The sequence below is a fragment of the Lissotriton vulgaris genome, chromosome 7 (genome assembly GCF_964263255.1).
Source record: "Lissotriton vulgaris chromosome 7, aLisVul1.2, whole genome shotgun sequence".
Classification (NCBI taxonomy): Eukaryota; Metazoa; Chordata; class Amphibia; order Caudata; family Salamandridae; genus Lissotriton; species Lissotriton vulgaris.
In genome coordinates this window covers 326,810,177-326,830,555 of record NC_141695.1, presented here as the reverse complement: position 1 = coordinate 326,830,555, position 20,379 = coordinate 326,810,177, and the positions used below count along the sequence as shown (strand labels likewise).

The 20,379-nt window shown below is 45.8% G+C and overlaps 1 protein-coding gene across 6 annotated transcripts in view; it reads left to right on the top strand.

Annotated features, from left to right (window-relative positions):
- The window catches only part of MED25 (mediator complex subunit 25), a 173,847-nt gene that overhangs the window by 138,586 nt on the left and 14,882 nt on the right, over positions 1-20,379 (top strand). For all 6 annotated transcript variants that reach the window (XM_086930176.1, XM_086930179.1, XM_086930175.1 and 3 more), the window contains 3 exons: positions 16,724-16,807; positions 16,902-17,090; positions 19,236-19,443. In XM_086930176.1, the coding sequence (XP_086786302.1) occupies positions 16,724-16,807; positions 16,902-17,090; positions 19,236-19,443 (481 nt within the window). The remainder of the gene's footprint in view (positions 1-16,723; positions 16,808-16,901; positions 17,091-19,235; positions 19,444-20,379) is intronic.

The following is a 20,379-nucleotide window of genomic DNA, read 5'->3' as shown; positions in this document are numbered from 1 at the left end:
AAATGCATCCGTTACAGGAATGTCTAGAACAACAGTGGAATCGGGCTCCAGGACAACTAACAGACCTGGTGTTGGCAGACAGCTGCACACATCGCTCTCTGCAGTGGTGGAACACCAAAAACTTGACAAAAGGGGGGCCGTTCCTCGAATCTGTTCCACAAATAGTACTTACAGCAGACGCATCTCTCACAGGATGGGGAGGCCATCTCCTACATCATACAACTCCAGGGTAATGGACCAATCAACTAAAATCGTTCCATATCAATCACCTAGAGCTGCTAGCAATATTCTTAGCACTCAAAACATTCCAAGTACAAGTACAAAACAAAGCTGTCTTAATCCGGACGGACAACATGACAGCTATGTACTATATACAAAAACAGGGGGGGACACACTCTCTACAGCTGTCCCAGCTTGCACAGAACATTTGGAGATGGGCCATTCCACAAAACATATATCTATTAGCAGAACACCTTCCAGGAGTTAACAATCAGATAGCAGATCTGTTAAGTCAACAGGCACAACAAATTCATGAATGGGAACTACATCCGCAAGTTCTGCAACCATTCTTTCACAAGTGGGGTCATCCAGACATAGATCTGTTCACCACACACAAAAACGCAAAATGCCCAACCTTCACCGCCAGGTTTCCACACCCGCTGTCCAAGGGCAATGCGATATGGATGGAGTGGTCAGGCAGATTTGCGTACGCTTTTCCGCCACTACCACTAATACCACTAATAGTGCAAGCTACGACAACAGTCGCTGAAACTGATTTTAGTAGCTCCCACATGGGCACGACAAACCGTGATATACAACTCTACTAGAACTATCCGTAGTTCCACACCAAAAGATACGTCTGACACCATCCCTGCTAACGCAGAACCATGGAGACATCAGTCATCCAGACCCAAGTCAACTGAATCTGGCGATCTGGCTCCTGAAGTCTTAGAGTTTGGTTATCTTAACCTACCACCAGACTGTATGAATATCATTAAAGAAGCCAGGAGACCTACTACTAGAGCTTGCTATGCTGCTAAATGGAAAAGATTTGCCATTTACTGCAACAATAACCAAATTCATCCCCTAGATGCTTCCATCCAAAATATCATTTGTTACCTTCTACATTTACAAAGATGTAATTTGGCATATTCAGCTATACCCCTACATCTGGCAGCAATTGCAGCATATTTACGAAATAGATAACATCCGTCTCTATTTAGAGTGCCTGCTATTCAAGCATTTATGGAAGGATTAAAAATGATAATTCCTCCCAGGTTACCACCCTCTCCAGTGTGGAACCTAAACATTGTTCTTACAAGGCTCATGGGACCACCTTTTGAACCTCTACACAAATGTGAACTGCAATTCCTCACATGGAAAACAGTTTTTCTAATAGCTATTACCTCTCTTAGGGGAGTAAGTGAGATTCAAGCTTTCACTATACAAGAACCATTTTTACAATTACACCGTAATAAAGTGGTTCTCGGAACAAATCCCAAATTCCTTCCAAAAGTCATTACTCCGTTTCATTCAATTCAATCTGTAGAGTTACCAGTGTTTTTCCAAAACCCAGACTCTGTAGCAGAAAGAGCTCTGCACACACTAGCCGTTATCTATTATATAGATAGGACCAAATCCTTTCGCAAAACAAAGCAATTGTTTGTAGCTTTCTCTCCACCACATAAAGGCAACCCCATCTCTAAAGCGGGAATTGCAAGGTGGATTGTAAAATGTATACAAATATGCTATCAAAAAGCAAAACATATATTAACAGTTCCTCCTAGGGCGCACTCCAGGCACAAACTATGAGCCTTCATGGCTTTCTTAGAGAACATTCCCCTAGAAGACATTTGCAAGGCAGCAACATGGTCTACAACACACACCTTCACTAAACACTATTGTTTTGGTGTGCAAGCTAAGCAGCAAGCTGCAGTAGGCCAAGCTGTCCTCAAAACCCTCTTTCAAACTACTGCAACAGATACAGGTGACCAACGCTAAGGGGAGACACTGCTGTACAATCAAATGCACAGTGTAAAATCTGCAGCTCATATGCCTCGAACGGAAAATGCTACTTACCAGTATGCATCTGTTCTTGGCATGTAGAGCTGCAGATTCTTACACGCCCTCCCGCCTCCCTGGGGCCTGTATCTGTTCCAGTTCGATCTTAATTAGATATACACTCATGGACATCCTTTCTTCTATCTACAAACTCCATCATTTCCCATCATGGCGAAAGACAATCTAAGCATGGAGCCGATGCCCATGCACACTATCGTCCAAAGGAGGAGTCCCCTATCTCGTGACTACAAAGACTTCTTCCAAGACGACAACAACATGCAAACATCCGAGCCCAACACCAGGTGGCGATCTAATCTAATGCACAGTGTAAGAATCTGCAGCTCTACATGCCAAGAACAGATGCATACTGGTAAGTAGCATTTTCCTTTCTTTTGTTTGGCTGATTTCGAGTACCTGCAATTCCTTGACAATTTTAAAAAGCTTCTTTGACATATTTGTTATTCATTATGATAAATACGATTGCTGTGCCTACTTGATATTTTGGTAATATTATTTTGCTTTAATAGAGGATTTAAATTTTAACCCTTTATCATAGGATTCAAGTTTAATTCTTTATCATAGCCCGATCGGGGGCCTGTGAGCGAGGGAGTTCATGACCGAGAGTGGAGCGGCGCCCCAATCTCATCGACTGTGATCATCTGATCCAGATCGCAGGCCTGTGAGCGAGGCATCATCAGGAGAGGGATCTCACCCTTCAGTGTGTGCGCCATCTCCCGGGAGGCAGAGGTCTAGGGGCATACAACTTCCGGTAAAAGGCGGTAAACACCCAAAGAATGTCGAGGTGCAGACCTTAAGGCTGCCCTCAGTGTTCCTAATGTGGGGGACCCCTATTGAGGCATCCTCTCTGGTGGCCAGCCACTAAAGGAGTTTCTCAGAGTTGATACCAAGCTCGTAGACATGCCGCGTTGTGGCCCTCCAACATTGCCTGGCCTCCACCTGGGAGACCTAGTGCAACTCAGTGCGGGCAAGGGCCAGACTGTGAGCAAGCACATCGGAAGTCTTGGTGATCGCCCAACACTCTAAAGCAAGGAAGGCGACAAATGGGTTGCCTGGCAGGCTCAGAGGCTCCTATATGGAGAATGAGTGACGAGTGGTAGGAAATTCCCTGCAGAAGGATATCAACCCGGGACATTTGCAAGAGATCTGTGGCAGGGAGAATCAACAACTCAATCTGTGACAACAACTTATGGGCCGCTGAGGTGCTCCCTCCTCTTGTCACAGATCCAGAGGGAGTCTATACACGCCCATAGTTGGCAGGACCGAGATTGACCCCACACCCCCGGAGGGGATGGTGGATCCAGCTTTGAATTGAGAACTGCATTTAATTCCCCCTCCAACAACAATGGTGCCCTGTTGGAAGCCAAACAGTATCGGGCACAGGGAGGCCTGTGTGTGGGCAAGAGCTGCTTCTGCACATTGAACATCAGAAAGTTATATTGTCTACCTTTGAGAAGCACCTTCACCGCGATATACCTCCCATGGGGCTCTGAGTAACTACTGGTGACCACGAGGGGGAAAGCCCTGTGGAGCTGAATCACCACCCAATGGGACCCCCTGGTAAATCCAGAGTCATAGATCCTATCATAGCCGTAGTGGGGAGGAGTGGACAATGCTCCCCCAGTAGGTGGGTCTCCTGCAGCAGAAGGACGGCGGGCTGAAAGCAGCTAGCGCAGAGAACAGCCATGTGCTTGATTCGGTACAACAGGCCATTCACATTCCAGGACAGAATTGTAACCTCCATGACTTGAAGAACTGGGTGAGTACAGAACGGATGGTGCTTGAGGAATGGTCTAGGGCAGTGGTTCCCAAACATTTGACTCCTGAGGACCCCCAAGGAGTCACCACTGGAAGCCGGGGACCCCCAAGCAATTTGTAGGAGTTAAATTTCAAATATTAAAACAGTAATTAAAAAAAATACACACGTGTGCACACAAAACAAATACTGAAGGTACTATCAATTTTAGGTGCAGATGTACGACCATTTCATTTAGCGCCTCGCAATTGACAACACATTGTAAGTGGCAAATTGTGAGTTGCTAAATGAAATGTACAACAGTGTGTTTAACACTGTTTGGGATTCCCAATGGGGTCGCAAATTGTGAGGTTCCTTATTATTAATGAGTCTCTCGTAATTTGCGAGCCCGTTGGGAATGCCTGCCCTCCCAGGTGTGGTGGCCTGCTGGGCTGTGCTGGCCACCATGTCTGGGACTGCTTTTAAATAATGCAACGTTAATCAAACGTTTTCGTTTCATTTTCTAAGGGTAGGCAGAGGTCCCTAAATAATTTTGCATGCATTTGCAAAGGGGAAGGGGTCCCCTGGGGACCCCTTCCCATTTGCGAATGCATTACCATCTACTTGAAGTACGTGGTAATTACGAGTGTTTTGCGACCACAAAACATTTGTACATGGTTTTGAGACTCGCTATTTGGGAGGGAATGCCCCTTCCAAATAGCAAGTTGTAAAACCTATAACCAATTTCGACTCGCGAAATAGGCAATGTACATGCATGCGCAAACGGGTTTGCGAACCTGTTCGGGATTTTAAAACGGATCTGGCCATTACTATTTTATATTGAAGTAATAGCCCCTCTGTCACATGTATTTCATTTGTTTTATAGCACCTCTCGTAGGATGTCAGAGCACTTTACATCACACACATATAGACATAGAATCATACATGTAAATCAGTGTGTATATAAAATGTTTAAAGAGTGCTTGGTCTGGAAAAGCACAAACTCAGGATTCAGAACATAACACAGTGGCTAGCGCTTACTTTAACATGAAAAATGTATTTCTACCCAAATAAATCTTTTTAGCAGCATCAGGATAATGTAACTGGGGGAAAAAAGCATAAGTTACTAAACATGCAGTTTTCCAGCAGCTCTTTGACAGTTTATAGGTCCCTCTGCTACATTACGATTGTCCCGTATGAAGTGCACAGTAACGAAAGAATCTCTGTGACAAAAGCAGTAACCACGAACCTATGCACATAAAATACTGCTTTTTCAAATGCATGTTACACGTTCTTTGCAGTAGGCACATTAACCCTCTGTGCTACATTAGTCAAAGCTGCCACTGAACAAAACTCTCCTCACGCTCCAGCAGGTACATTAATCACTGGCATTTATTTATTCATTTATAATCTTAACACTTTTATTGTTGCTGGAAAGCTGCTAATTATGCAAGAAACGTTTCTGTGCTTTTAAAACTGTTGCCTGCGGACCCCCTGGGAATGTTTCACGGACCCCTGGGGGTCCGCGGACCCCAGTTTGGGAAACACTGGTCTAGGGCCAGACACCCCAGTAGGGACGAAGCCAGGGTAAATGGCCAGGGCATCTATGACATAAGGAATGTAAAGCAAAACAAACTGCAACATAACATAACTCCACCTCCCCACTCCATTCGTTTAGCCCGTGCCAAAGCATAACAACAAGCACAACAAACCTTAACCCCTTCGATGCTATTGACGGAACGGTTCCGTCCTGAGCGTCGGTTGGCCTGTGCTCATGACGGAACCATTCCGTCATGAGCCCGTTGGCTCATTAGAATGTTCAGCACAGCGCAGGAATCTGCGCCGCGCTGAAGGTGTTAAAAGGCCTCCTCGATTGCAGGATCATATATCAACCTAACACATGGGGCAGTGCATCATCTGAGTGCACTCCGCCTCACCCCTCCCTACCCCCCTCCCCAAAGGGGAGCAACAGCCACCAGCCCAGGCAGCAGGATCCAGCAGTTCTGCCTGATGGGCTAGTAATCATTTTAGGTGGGGCAGGGAAAAGCTCCGGTGTACAGTCCAACCTCTACGATCCGCTTTCCACGCCGGCAACTGGATGCCCTATGTCAGAGCCAGAAGAGTCTCGCCAGTCACGGGATCGGCCCTGGAGGTTAGAAAGCACTCCCTGCAGCTGCAGGGCTGTAGGCAGCAATATTGTCCACTCGGCGGAGCGCAGGCCTCTCACCCAGCCATTCTCAGGCTAGTTCCGTAGAGCCAAAGAAATACATTTTTAGAATTAAGAAACACCATGAGTCTTGCCAGAAATGGAGCGTATACTGGAGATTGAGAGCGCTGAGCTTCTGTTTAACATCAGCAAAGAATCTACGCTGTTGGACTATCCATGTATAGTTGAGTAAAATCATTATCCAAGAAGCCTGAAAATAAAGGTCCGGGCATCCCAGGGCTTCGACAGGCACCAGAATTTCTATCACAATCGAACACAATTCAACTTAACCCCAAAGTTCCCCAGCCCCACAAGAAGAGCAGTTTGGGATGAGAAGGCCAATTCTATGTTGTTTCAGTGTCTGGATATTGAAGATGGTCACAACACAGTTGTGTTGGGAGGCTGACTTAGACAACACTTACTTTAATATGTCCATTCACAATCGGCGTAGGCAATAGTAAACGTTTTTTGGTTGAGAAAAAAAACAGTTATTCACAGACTTAGCTTTTGGGCTCTGGTAGATCCCTAAAGTTTTTAGGTCTCGCCTGTCAATGCGCTTGCGAGAATATAGGGGCTTATCCAGAGGTTAACCAAACTGCCGATTTCATCCAGTGCCCGTGAAAAGCAAGCTCAATGCTCAAGCGCATTGACATAAAGCGCGTGCACATCAAAGCCAGCCATCTGCCGCCAGCAGCTTCACTTGAAAGGCATCGCTCCACCCCCTACTGCATCAAAGGCTTTCGTCTTCTCTTTTCGAGAGCCTGCGCTGTCCTCATGCATTTCTCCTCCCCGTCACCATTTGTCTCTTCAAAGGCTCCCCCCCCCCGCCTGCACCACTCTCCTACTCTCCTACTCCCACCTCCCACGGAGCACATGGCACTGTTTACATTTTACTTTGACGGCCGCTAGGCCGTCTCTCGCGTTTTTTTTTTCTACGGCCGTCCTTTCCGCCCTCTTATCACCGCAGCGCATGGCACTGCTTACATTTTACTTTGTCGGACATGTAGGCACCACAAACACAATTTTATTTGGTTTCCTTCCCGCTTCATGGTCGGCCGCAGCACTTTACACACGAGCAACGCTCACCCACGACCACTGTTTGATTTACTGTGAAAACAAAGCCTCTCCCTCCCACCCTCCCGCAGCAACAGTTCCACTTCGATAATGCTCTCTCTGTGTCGTGAATGCCTTGTTAGAGAGAGGCGGGAGGGCTGACTTTAGAAAGCGCATTTCTTAAAGGTGCACAAACTCACAGCCGGTGCACGGAAGCTGCTTCTCGCCTCTCCTTGGCTTATCGCACCTCACTCAAAAATTGCTACAACGCGTCATCAGAGGCCCCACGCATTGCACTGCGCACATAACGTTTATGTACACTGGAACCGCGCTTCATGTTTGAGCGCGGCGCACCAGCAGCGATTGATTTCCAGTGCACTAGGTACTATATACAATAGATTTTAAACTTTCTATGTTCCTCTCCTCCACCCCCGGAGAGCGGGAAAGGCCACGGAACCCTTCTAAACAGCACTCTTCTTTTTCCCCTTTTTGCTTTCTTTGCCTCTCCTCTGTTCCTGCTTGCCCCCGATTCCTTGCCCAGCCTCTAATTGTTAGCCCTGTCACTGTTTGCTTTCTCTGACCCTCCGCCGCACTAGCTTGATTTCTGTAAACCTAATATGTCCCCTTTTTGGGTGACTTTCTCTGACCCTGCTTGTTTCACCTGCCCCTGCTTGCCCCAGATTCGTTGCCCTGCTCTTGCTTGATTCCTCCAACACTCTTCTGCCCCTTCTTGCCTGCTCTGACGATCCTTTATCCCTGCTTGCTTTCCGTGCTTTCCCCAGATGCCTTTCCCCTTACCATGATTCCCTGTCCTGTCGTTTGCTTTCTCTGGCCCTCCTCTGTCGTTCCTTGCTTTCGATGACCCTCCTCTGTCTCTTCCTGGTTTCTCTGTCCTGCTTGCTTCACTGTCGCCGTGTGCACGTCCCGGCTTTCCACCCACCCCCACCTGTCCCTTTTGCACTCCCTGTCCCTACTTGGAATCCCTGCCCTTACAGTTCACTGGTTTGTGTTCTTCAATGCCTCGACTTGCTCTCCCGCCTCCGTATGCTTTCCCGTCTTTGCTTGCTCTTTCTTGTCCTTACTTGCTCTCCCTGCCCCCGGATGCCCCGTCCCTTTCTAATCTCCCTTTCTAGCTCTCCCCTGTCCGTGCTTGCTCATCCCTGCTCTGCCTTCCCTCCCATGTGCAGCTCTCCTGCTCTTTCCCTCTCTGTCCCCCTGCTACTTCTCCCACTCTCCCTGCTGCACCTGTTGCCCTACTCCCTCCTGCCTGCGGCTGCCTGCTGTAAGTAATCCGGCCTCTGACTATTACTCGACTTCGTCTTTCCCTGGAGAGAGCTGATGCCAGCCGATCGTCCTAATGGTACTCCTTTCATCCCATTCCGTCTGTGCATGGCCAGTAACAGGGATGCGCTGATAAACAAGGACGCCCTGATATAGTTGTGCCTAATTTACTGTGGCATGAGTGTGACTTACCCGTGACCTTGCGTACCTGCACTTCCTGTCTCTTTGTCTCGTTTTTTGTATGTTCTTTTTCATCCGTACTTTACCCCTATGCCCCCTCCATCCTTGTTTTTTTAGGGGACTTGTTTGCATGTTTTGACGTGGCTGCATTTTCGTCACAATAAAATACACTGAACATATTCTTCACAAAAGTTATTTACAATAGTTTAAGCTATTGCTATTATAAATTACAAGAACTTTTATTTAAGTATTATTTAAAAAAATTAAAAGCCATTTGTATTTGTTATATGAATACATGTAAGTCACGTACATACAAAACATGTGGCATTACAAATGCTATAGGTGTCACATTTGAACAAGTTAAAAGTATTGGCATTGTAAATGACAAAGCTATTAATTTTGCTATTTTCAAGACCAACACATAAAAAAAAAATTGTCATTTACAAAACCAATAGCTCCAACTTTTCTAATGCGAGACCTATTGCATTTCCAATGCTTGTTTTTCAAAGAGTTTGATCCATGTGGTACAACAGCTGAAGAGAGGGGGCATCACCTGATGCATCTAAGTGGACGATGGACCTTTTCATACCCTTCCAGAGCAGCAAAGGTCTGAGCTCTAGCAGGGAGAAAGAGTGATATCTGTGTACTTGGGTCTCTCAGCAGACCTAAAAAAATCTAGTCTAATAACGGATTTTCTGCAAGCTGTAACACCATTCTAGTGAAAGTCAGTCTATTGCTAGCGAAGACAACGACCATAACTTTCATGGCTCTGGAAATTTAACGTATTATCTCTGTACACAATTCGATGCTACAGATCCCTACTGGAACTCATGCCATCTTGTATTCCACTTGTCCCTTTTTTTTGCTTATCTGCGTCCAATTCAATACAATGTGGGAAAAGGGGTAATAAGAGCCAGCAGATTTCAAAGTGTGTGTTTTGCAGACATCCTGCTGAAACGTTGTTTGGGGTCAAACACAACAATTCTCTTATTAGGCTTAATAATCTTACTTTTCCTAATGCCACAAGTAAGTGTTGACGGATGAATCCTTCAGACAAGGAGCATATCTGAACAACCACGCAGATGAACCATAGTAAACTGCTCATCAGTGTTCTATAGTCTACAACAGCCAGGTTAACCCTGCAACACTTGTTAGGTAGCAATCAAGGCAAAAAGTCACAACCCATGAAGATAACAGAACAGCCATATTTTTCACATCATAAAACATTGTGTTACGATGGTTATCCCATCTTTAACAGAGGCGAACTGGTCTTGGAATTTGGAAGTCAAGAACCAGCATGGCATTCTGTGCTACACGTTCCATAATATATTAATTTACACTGTGTATATAACCTATGTCGTGTGTTCTTACTATATGCTGCTCTAGTCAAAGTATGTAAATCTTTAACAGATTAATGGGGTGAAAATCAGTTGGCTTTCTGTGACACTTGCTTTGTAGCGTGATCGCTGTTAAAAGGTAATGTGTCCAACCTATCCATTTGGGCAAATATAGTAAAGAAGTGAAATCTGATTTTGTGCTATACACAGCTCAGTCACATTCAACTTTTGCAGGGGTCACTGCAGGGAACTGCTTATCGGTACTTAATGGGGCAGACAAGATTTGTTCCTCCACATAGATGTGTACAAGCTGAACACGATTCTTTTGGCACTGAAGTGCTTTCTCTGGATTGTAAGATTCCCGAGCAGTGATGCACACAGACAGCACCACAGCCCTCTTCTGCGTGGGAAAAGACACCCATTCCTTGCATTTATTTCAGTTGCCAGTGGAGCTGTGGGTGTTCAAGATTGAGCTCTGGATGGTCCTGCTCGTCGATCATGTTGCAAGGGTCAATCGCAGAGGAGCAAACTGAAAAGGTATCCCTACTCTTTACAAAATGATAGATTCACCAGAAATCCCTTCACTCCATCTTTGAACACCCACTTAAATTACAAATGCAACCATTTTCGTCCTGGTTTTGTTTGGTCCTTGGGGCATGGCCTCTTGTTGAATTGGACAGAGGTGTTCTTGTCTGCCTGTCTTCTGACCACCTCTGAATAAGAGGGTTCTCTAGAGGATAGGATACTTCAGGTTCAGCCATCGTAGTGGATCCAACTTGGCATTGTCAGATTTTGCTCTGAGTCCACATTCTCCTCTGCCAAAGGGGAGACCTTCTACCCTTTCTGCAATAAGCCGGGCAGTGTGATGAATGGCAGGAAGTTGTCCATCAGAGCAAAAGGCTGATTCTACGTGTAGGCGCTGTGATATGAATTCATTTGCAATATTTCCTTAGTGAATGTCTTTTCGACATGTAGCTTGTTCAGTAATCTGTACTACCTATCTAACAGCAAATGAGGCCTATTGGAAAACCCCATGCAGACTGTTTTTTTTCAGAACCAGCTCGTTTTCAAAAAAATACCTTACATGCCTTATGCCTTCCGTCAAACTCTTGGAACCTCAATACGTGTTCTAGCCAGATTAAGTTTCCAGACCGGCTAGAAACAATATGCAGATCCTTCTCGGGAAATTCTCTTCTATTTAGAACAGTCTTAAACAGTACCTACCTGGAATGCCCCTTTTTTCTCTGCTTTCACATATCTTTAAAAATGTTAAATAAGAGCCATCTCCAGACGCAATAAGGCAGTTGTCCCTCCTTTATTTTGAAACATTTGCTTACTCTTATGTACTAAGATCTTCTGAGTTGCCCTCACTTCACCAGTGATGCTTAGACTTATGACACAAGTCTGCTACCCGCCCAATGAAATGCCTAATTACTCATCGTTTTTATGCCTGTGGTGCACCAGGCTCAGATTTTTCCACATTGGAGTGCTCATTCTCTGGTTAGCTGCATCAGTCAACACACCTGCATGTATTCGCAAATCTCCATTTTTATTTTATGTATAAACCAACACTCAATCGGCATGTCCCAGTCAGATGCCATTGAATCTGTGTTTTTCTGTTGATTTGTTAGCATGCCAGTTCTGCTACCGTTATTATTTTAGCTCAATACTTCTACCACTTAATACTATAGATGCTTGTACAGCTTTTCTAGGATTGTTTCTCTCAAAGTGTATTGTACGTATATCTACAATCCTTACGTATTGCATTCCAGCCTTTTTTTTCACGTTATGCATCACCAACCCCTCGTATTTCAGTGCTTTGGGTTTTTTTTGGGTTTTTAAAAAAAAAAAATTATTGTCCTCATACCACCGTAAGCATCTGCAATCGCAACATACTAGACCCCATTGATCATGGGCTCCCTGGATCCATGTTCCTGCATTCGCTACGGGCCGCCAGGCCTGCTTCTTTGTACGAGGCTTGGTGTAATCCTTGGACGATCTTAAACCAACCTTAGTGCCTTTCCCCAGCACACCAGGGACGCCCAAATGTTGCCTCCTGCTCGGTCAAGCCTTGCCATTGCGAATGCGGCCCGGAGCCACTTCTCATACATTGGGGCAGATGGATCTTTCCATAATATGCATAATTCCCTACGGGCCAACAAGATCAAGCTTAAAAAAAGTCCAATTTGTGCTCTAGATATACAATTTTCCAGTGAGGAATTTAAACCTAAAATAATCAGTGCTGGGTCTAAATTAACCTTGAGATCAAATATACCGTTAATGCCAACTCTACATTCTGCCAGTACCCTTTTAGTTGGGAACATTCAAAAAACATGTGCAGATCATCTGCCTTAAGCATACCACATTTAGGGCACCTAGGGGTTGGATTACTGACAAACTTAGCAACTCTATAAGGGGTATAATATAGCCTATTGATAGTAAAGAAATGTTTTTTCTTCAAAGAGGCTGACTTAACAAACTTATAGAGGTTTGTAATAGATGGAAGGTAAAACTCTGCGGCGTCATTTGCTAATGTTGATGTCCTCCAAACCAAGTGAGGTGGGGGGAGTTCGATGTCTTCTCTATCTTATAGGCTCCTGTACCACATCCCAACCTCCTTTTTCAATAGGGTGGGGCTTTGAAGTTTGAGCTCTATTTCCCAGTTCCCGCCAATATTGTTCTTTTCTGCAGTGTACCAAGAATGTAATTGTAGAAATTTGAATCGTGAGAAGGAATCCCCAATCCTTGCTTTCAAAACCTCCCAGGGGAGGACCCCATCTGCAGATATTAGTTCAGACCATATACATATGCCTGCAAGTTCTATCAGGACCGCCAGACTATCCTTCAGACAGTCAGGTAATCCAGGGGAGTCCCAGATTGGGGCGAAGTCTGAGTAATATTTTATCCCCCACCTAGTTTGCAGATTATGCCATGAGTTAAGTGCAGCCCGAATCACCTTTAGGCGAACTTTCTTAAAGAACCTTGTAGCTCCAAATTTGTACAGGAACCCAGCTCCACCCCCTCATGAGTCGCCATAGCCTTCAAGATCCTCCCCCAATTATCAATAGGACTGGACAACAGACCACGGATGTTTTTAAACTGAAAAGTAAGGCAATAACAAAAAATATCAGGTAGTGCAAGCCCCCTTTTAGTAATCTCCTCTTCAGCTTCTTCAAGGATAATCTGGAGCTCTTATTGGCCCATATAAAACTACCGATCTTACGTTGAATTTTCCCGAGAGTTTAGAAGGAAATTCAAGAGGGATGGCACTAAAGAGATATGTTAGTTTGGGTAAGATTACCATCTTAACTATATTTATTCGGCCATATATTGTTAGTTGAAGGTTTCTCCATCTAAGAAAAAGGTGATCGATTTCCTTTGCTACTCTATTCAGGTTGATCAAGGGGATATTCCCCAGGCCCTGCTCTATATTGATTCCCAAGTATTTAAATCCCGATCCACCTCGCCTTTCCCATCCTTCAACCCCCCAACACATTATCTCGGTCTTAAGAGTGTTAACTGCATAACCAGAGAACCTTCCAAACTCACTTAAGGAGTGTTCAACCTTGGGGAAAACCTCTGTAGGATTGCTGGTATAAACTAGCACATTTAAATCTTGAACCCGAAAGGGGGTTATTTGGGTATCCAGCCTGAGCATTTGCGCCAGAGGTTCGATATATATATTAAATAATAGGGGTGAAATGGGGCACCCCTGTCGGGTGCCCCTCCTTATTTCAAACCTAGGTGTTAATATCCCATTTAGGAGAATAGTAGCTGATGCGCCATCGTGGCATTTTACTAATGATCTTATAAGCAGTGGACCGAATCCTATAGCTCTAAGGGTTTCCCAGAGCAAAATCCAACTGACGCGGTCAAACGCCTTAGCTGCGTCATATGCTGCTACTGCGAGCGGTTCTGCCCTTGCTACCGCCAAGTCTATACATCCAATTTGTTGTAATGTCTGTTCCTGTATGTACCTACCCGGTGTAAACCCCTTCTGATCATGTAAATGTAAATGTAAATGTACATGCATTTATGTAGCGCAAATTACCCACATCGCAGGCATCTAAGCGCTTGCTTAGGGAACCCGTCCTGGTATTCTCCTGTGAGATAACCCCGGCAGGGTATCCACAAGGTGAAAGCCAGGCATCCCGCTGCGAGGGGCCGTTGTGGAGATTAAGCAAGCTATTGCCCAGAGTCGCAGAGTGTGAACCCGTGAGTCGAGTAGGCACCGGAGCGAGAATTATCGAGTCCGTGGAATTATTGAGCCCAAGCCCCGTCGAGGCGGGGAATTGAACCCTGGTCCAGGGCCGATCTCAGCTTCCGGGTCTGCCGCCTCTAACCCCTGAGCCACACTTCTCCACTCATCCCCTATTACCTGAGGTATCACTTGACCAATCTCCCTGCCAAAACGCTAGTGATGATCTTATAGTCTGCGTTTAGCAGGGAGATTGGCCTATAGGAGTCTGCCTTCAGTGGGTTCTTACCGGGTTTTAATATAAGAACAATTGTTGCTTCTTTCCAAGACGGGGGTATTTTCCCCCCTCTATGTAGATGCAATTAAATAGCTCAAGGAGTCTAGATGTAATTGCCTCATCAAGGGTTTTATAGACTTTCCCAGGAAGTGCGTCCGTCCCCGCAGCCTTATTGTTTTTGTTCTTAGTAATATGCAGCTTAATCTCTTCCTCTGTAATAGGTCTTTCAAGTATCTTTTGACTATCGTTAGTCAGTCTCAGCAAATCGTTGCTTTTCAGCCACTCTTGAATGCAATCAATGTCAGGGACCGCCTCCTCTTTGTATAGCTGAGAAAACAGAGAAACCAGGCATTGCTGCATATCTTCATGCTTGCTTGATGTTGTGCCTATTTCATCTATTATTAGTTTATTGATGTTATTTTTAACTCTATCAGCTTTTAACTTCCAGGCTAGAGTGGCGCTTGCTCTCTCCCTATATTCATAATGCTCCATTCCGTGAACCTCCCATTGGGCTTTAATTTTTTCCTCCAACTTAGCTCTATATTCGGAGCGAATTTGTTCTAGATCTTTTAAAATTAAGGGGAGTATCTCAGGTTGGCAATGCAGCCTAACGTTCTCTAATCTAGATATCTCTGATTCCATTCTATGGAATTCTAGCCTATTCTTCTTGTTTTTAAAGGAAGTCCAACTATGGATTTCCCCTCGAATGTAGGCCTTAAAGGCCTCCCATATGACGTCAGGGGTTGTTGACCCTACATTGTCTAAGAAGTATTAAATTGTTGATTCCTTAATGTTCGTGATCAACTCTGGGTCTACCAATATACCTCTGTTTAACGTCCAACGGGGAGGGGGTTTAGCTCTACTGCCCACACATGTAAATGTTATAGGTGCATGATCCGAACGAATAGATGGCTGAACTAGGATATCTACTATATTTTCTACTCCTACTGCATCCGTTAAAATGTAATCTATTCTAGAGGAATGGCCGTGTTTTTTGCTAAAGTAGGTGAACCTTGATCCTGTTCCCCCCCCCCTTTAGCTTCCCACACGTCCACCAAGCCAAGGTCATGGATCATATTGATCATTGTTCGCCGAACGTGCGGTGCAACTACATATTTACTAAAGTTAGACATATCCCGGGCGGGGTCAAGAAGTACATTGAAATCGCCCCCTATTATTATTGGAGTTGTAACTTCTGTTAATTTAGCCTGTACTTTGAGGAGACAAGCAGGGTCGTTTATATTCGGGCCATAATAGGATACTATAGCGACCTCATTCCCCCCCAGGTGTGCCTGCACCAAGATCCACCTACCCGAGCAATCGGTTGATACATTTTTGATGGTATTAATAGCTCCCTTCCTTATTAGGCAGCCACCCCCTTGTTATGTGCTTTGTACTCTGAAACTCGAATGGTTGCATGTTGTGTTGTTAAAAATAATAAATAAAACCAAAGCATAAAACAATTAAGCTTTCATGTGACATTCAGGTGCTGTCGTAGAACACTTAATTTTGGAGGCTATAACATCAGGCAGCCGCATAAGGCTGTTTGTTTCATTGAACTATTCACTTCCTTTAAAAAGGACAAGATGTTGCTGAACTCATCCCAACTTTGTCCAAAAGGTTGTGTTGGAGTTCTTCTTGGATGAGTTGGCCCTCTCGGCATTCAGTCCACATCTAGATGACTCCTTGACTGAAGAGTCACTTCCAAATCTGGATGACCGGGGTGGATCTTATGTGACCATGCTGATGTCACGTACGCCGGCAATGCCTGGGCAGAGTCGCGTGATGTCGCCCCGCCCCCGGCGCGCAGGGATGCTGTGGCAAAAAAGTTTCCGGATCTAGTCTCATGTCTGGGGATAATTCTGCGTGAAGGAATCTGCGGCTAGAATCGTCTCTCGTACTTCTGGACAAAAATTAAGGATCCTCAGTTTTGCCATACTCTTCTAAAACAGACTTTGACATATCACTAAGTACAGATTACACACTATAGAGACTGCTGTATTGATAGAATGAACAAAGACAAGTGGCCAGAAGTGTTTCTGGGGTTAGTAGTCTTTATCTCTCTTTGCGTAGATGAATGGGATGTTCTGACTTTAGGCAGAATTTCTATACGATCTAGATCATTAGTGTAGATATTTGCCAAAGACATATACTAAAGCCCCACCCACCTATGCCATATCAGCTGCCCCACATCTCAAATGTTTTACCATGTACAGACAGTAGAGTTTTTGTTTTTTTTCCTGGAGAACGGTGACTAAGGAATCAAAATGGCATTTCTCGTTCTTATCTATCCATCTTATTGCTCCTCTTCCTCCTCGTCTTTCTCCTCTTCCTACCTCTCTCTCACACACTTTCTCAAATGCACTGTGTTTTACAGCTGGCAGGACAGCAGGTGCCCTTGGGAATGAATTCTGTTGGACAGGTTGCAATGATGGATGAGCAGCAAAGGCAACAGAGCCTGGTGAGTTACCTTGCTTTTCCTTTTCTTAGCCTAAGAAATGAACTTAAGAATTGAGGACAACACTGTGAACTGATTGCCTCTCTTTACTCCTTAGTTACAGCTCCGAGCCCAGCAGCAGGCTGCCCAGCAGCAGCAGCAGCAGCAGCAGCAACAGGCCAACCCCCAGCCTCCTCAGGCTTCAGTTCAGGCCCCCGGCCAGCCTCCCCAGACTGGACCCATGCTGAGGGCACAGAACCCAGGGGCCAACCCACAGCTTCGCAGCCTTCTCCTCAACCAGCAGCCGGTGAGTGTGGCTTCGATTGGAGCAGATGGAGAACCTCTCTAATGTTGGCATTATAGTGTAATTCTACTTCTCTTGTCATGTTCTTCTGATTCTGAAGTAGGGAATTGTAGAGTAGGGTTGCTGATAAAGTAGACATAGCAGTACTGGGGAATGTAATAAAGATCACCCCAGTAGCCAGTTCCCTCCATATATGAATGCTGTTTGGATCAAAGGAACTGAAATCATTGAAATGTTTTCCTTCTTAAACCTGGACAAAGTTAAATAGTGATAGGCTGTTCAAAGAAATTTACTTTTGTCTTTGGAACACATTGCTCCTAGGGCGAGCAGTTTGTCATTCTTCAATGCAAAGGTTGCTATGCAGTACAGTACCATTGGTTAGGATTCCAGTACCTTCGTGTTCTAGGCTCATGGATGCCGTCTAAGATCGGAGTCTCTTTTTTCTTTCAATTGGACCATCAGTAGTTCAGGAACATACCATGTACTGTTAAAGGTGCTAAACCAGAGATCTGCAAATTGGGGTCTAGAGGACCCTGAGTGTTGTACGTATGAGGGATGCTATTCTGTGGCCAGGACTGAATCTTCTTTTGCTACTTCACCTGTGCCTGTGAAAATGAACTGTAATGATTAACAACAATTTTTGTAAATATTTCTTGAATGATATACACTCAGTGCTCCCAAAGTCTTTTTGTTGTTTGACTCTGCCACTTGCATACATTTTAATTTGTGAAGACAATGCAACACAGCATAGAGCCCAATGCACAAACATGTTTCCTCCTGGCTATTTACTAGTTAATAATTCTTAAGACTGCTTTGATACTTGCATGACTGTCTTAATCTCTCTCCCTCGGTCTGGCGCCCTTGTGTCTCTCCCTCGGTCTGGCGCCCTTGTGTCTCTCCCTCGGTCTGGCGCCCTTGTGTCTCTCCCTTGGTCTGGCGCCCTTGTGTCTCTCCCTCAGTCTAGCACCCTTGTGTCTCTCCCTCGGTCTAGCACCCTTCTCGTTCTACCTCTGTCAGCCTTCTCATTTTCCCTCTGTCTGGCACCCTTCTCATTTTCCCCCTTTCTGGCACCCTATTCTATCTCCTTCTGCCTGGTCCCCTTTTCTCTCTCCTGCTGGCTGACCCCCTTTTCTTGCTCCTGCTGGCTGATGCACTTCAAGCTCTCCCTCTGACTGCCCCTTTCTCTGGCTCCCTCTATGGTGCTCATCTCTCATATATACTGGAGCCCTTCTGTCTCTCTCTCTCTCCCACCCTGTGGTTGTCCTGTGCCCCTCCTCCTTCCTCTGATCTGGGGCCCTTCTCTCTCTCCTTGTAGTCTGACACCCTTCTATATTGCCCTTGGATCCGATATCTCCACTCCCCCCCCAACCCCCCCCCCCCATACCGATCTTTCACCCTTTCCATCTTGCACTCTGCTCCCTCTCTCTGTCTGGCTCCCTCCTTCTCCTCCCACTGTCTTGGCAGCCTGGACTTCTAGCCTCGAGCCCTTCACTTGATCCCTCTAGTCTGGTGTCCTTCTCTCTATCCCTCTGGTCTGGCGCCCTTCTCTATCCTTCTGGTCTGGCGCCCTTCTCTCTAACCCTCTGGTCTGGCCCCCTGCTCTCCATCCCGATGGCCCGGCGCCCTTCTCTCCATCCCGCTCGGCTGACAACCTGGCTGGAACCCTTCTCTCATCCTGTAATATGGCTCCTGTCTCCCTCCCCCTCCCACCTGGTGCCAGTCTCTCTCTCTGCCTCCCTCCTGTCAGCTTCACGTCTTTCCCTGCCCCTACATCTGGTGTCCATCGTTTCCTGCCTCCTGGTGCTAGTCTCTTCCTTCCTCCCATCTGGTGTTCGTCTATCCCTACATCTATATTTGCTATCTGTCTCTCCCTTCCTGCAGGCACTGCTCTCCCCTCCTCCTCTTGTACTTTGCTCCGGTATTCTTCTCATTTAGTTTCTCTGTCCTTCTTATAAGCCTTTCTTCACAACTCTCATACTTCCCTCCATTGCGCCTGTTTTTACCTCCATTTCTGATTTGCCTGTCTATTCTGTGTGCCCCCTGTTTCTGTTTCATGCTAACAAAACAGGCGATGGACAGAATGTTTCATGCTTCCTTCCCTTCCCAGGCATCACTAATGTGTTCACATTCTCTCCCTATGATTGATAGACTCAACCCGGAGTCCAACAGTCACAGCAGGCTTTGCACCACATGCAGCAGGCGGCCCAGGGAATGATACAGCACCAATCTATGGGACAACAAATGCCTCACCAGGCAGTGGGACAGCCACAACTCCAAATACCAGGGCCCTCGCTCATGCACCAGGCAGCTGGCCAGCAGTGGGGTGCTCCAATGGGTCCACGGTCTTCACTGCCAGGTAAGAAATGTGCACAGGTTGGGCTGCGAATGTGCATGATCACAGGTTTTTGGTGGTGAGGTAGTTCCTGGGTAAGAAGGAATTTCCATATAAAATGTTGCACTCGGGCATATACTTACCACTAGTGACGGTACAGTTCGCAGGCCTTGCATGCTGTGTTATTTGTAGTGCAAACCCTTCCGTTATTTTATTTCTCTACTCTTATTCTTCTAACTTAGTTTTCTGATAGAGACTTTTAACTGCAGATTCCTCACTGTTTGAATATTCCCCAGGCGTCAGACTGGACTGGAGCCTTTGGGTGCTTGGGGTGGTGCCATCCAGATCCACACTGATGCTGTTCTGCTGCAGAAATGGCATGCCGGCCCATATTGGCACCACTCCAGGGCGCGCTGATGTCCGTTCCTTTCTTCCTGCGCCACCAGATGTCAATCCATAGCTACATATCATCTATTTGAGACCATTTTTCAACTAAAATCAAAACATTTACAGTGTGCATGAGAAATGCCACCTCCAAAGACAACAGGATTCAAACCCTGTATGGACTGTTGCAAACAAATATCTGTGATGGATCCTCATTAAGTTAGCTAGGGTGGCTGTGGACGAGCCATGACTCTAAGGCTCCAAAGCCTTCATTGACGTCGATGAACCTCAAGGCCATACATAGGAGATCGCGAGGCGAAACTCCATGTCACCAAGCACCGGAAATCTCTGCAACGAGACTGGTTCAAGTTTCAGGAGTCGTTCCCGAAGTTGATTATCGTGTCATTCAAGTCTTTGGGTCGAATTAAAAACACAATAAAGTCCAAGCAGGACTCTACTCCTTCCTGCCGCTCCCATACTCCTAAGAAGAGTCAAGGGCATCACCATGCGATTCAATCTTGCTCCTGAAGTTGATCGATGTTGTAGGCAATTTCACGATTTGTTCTGGCACAACCC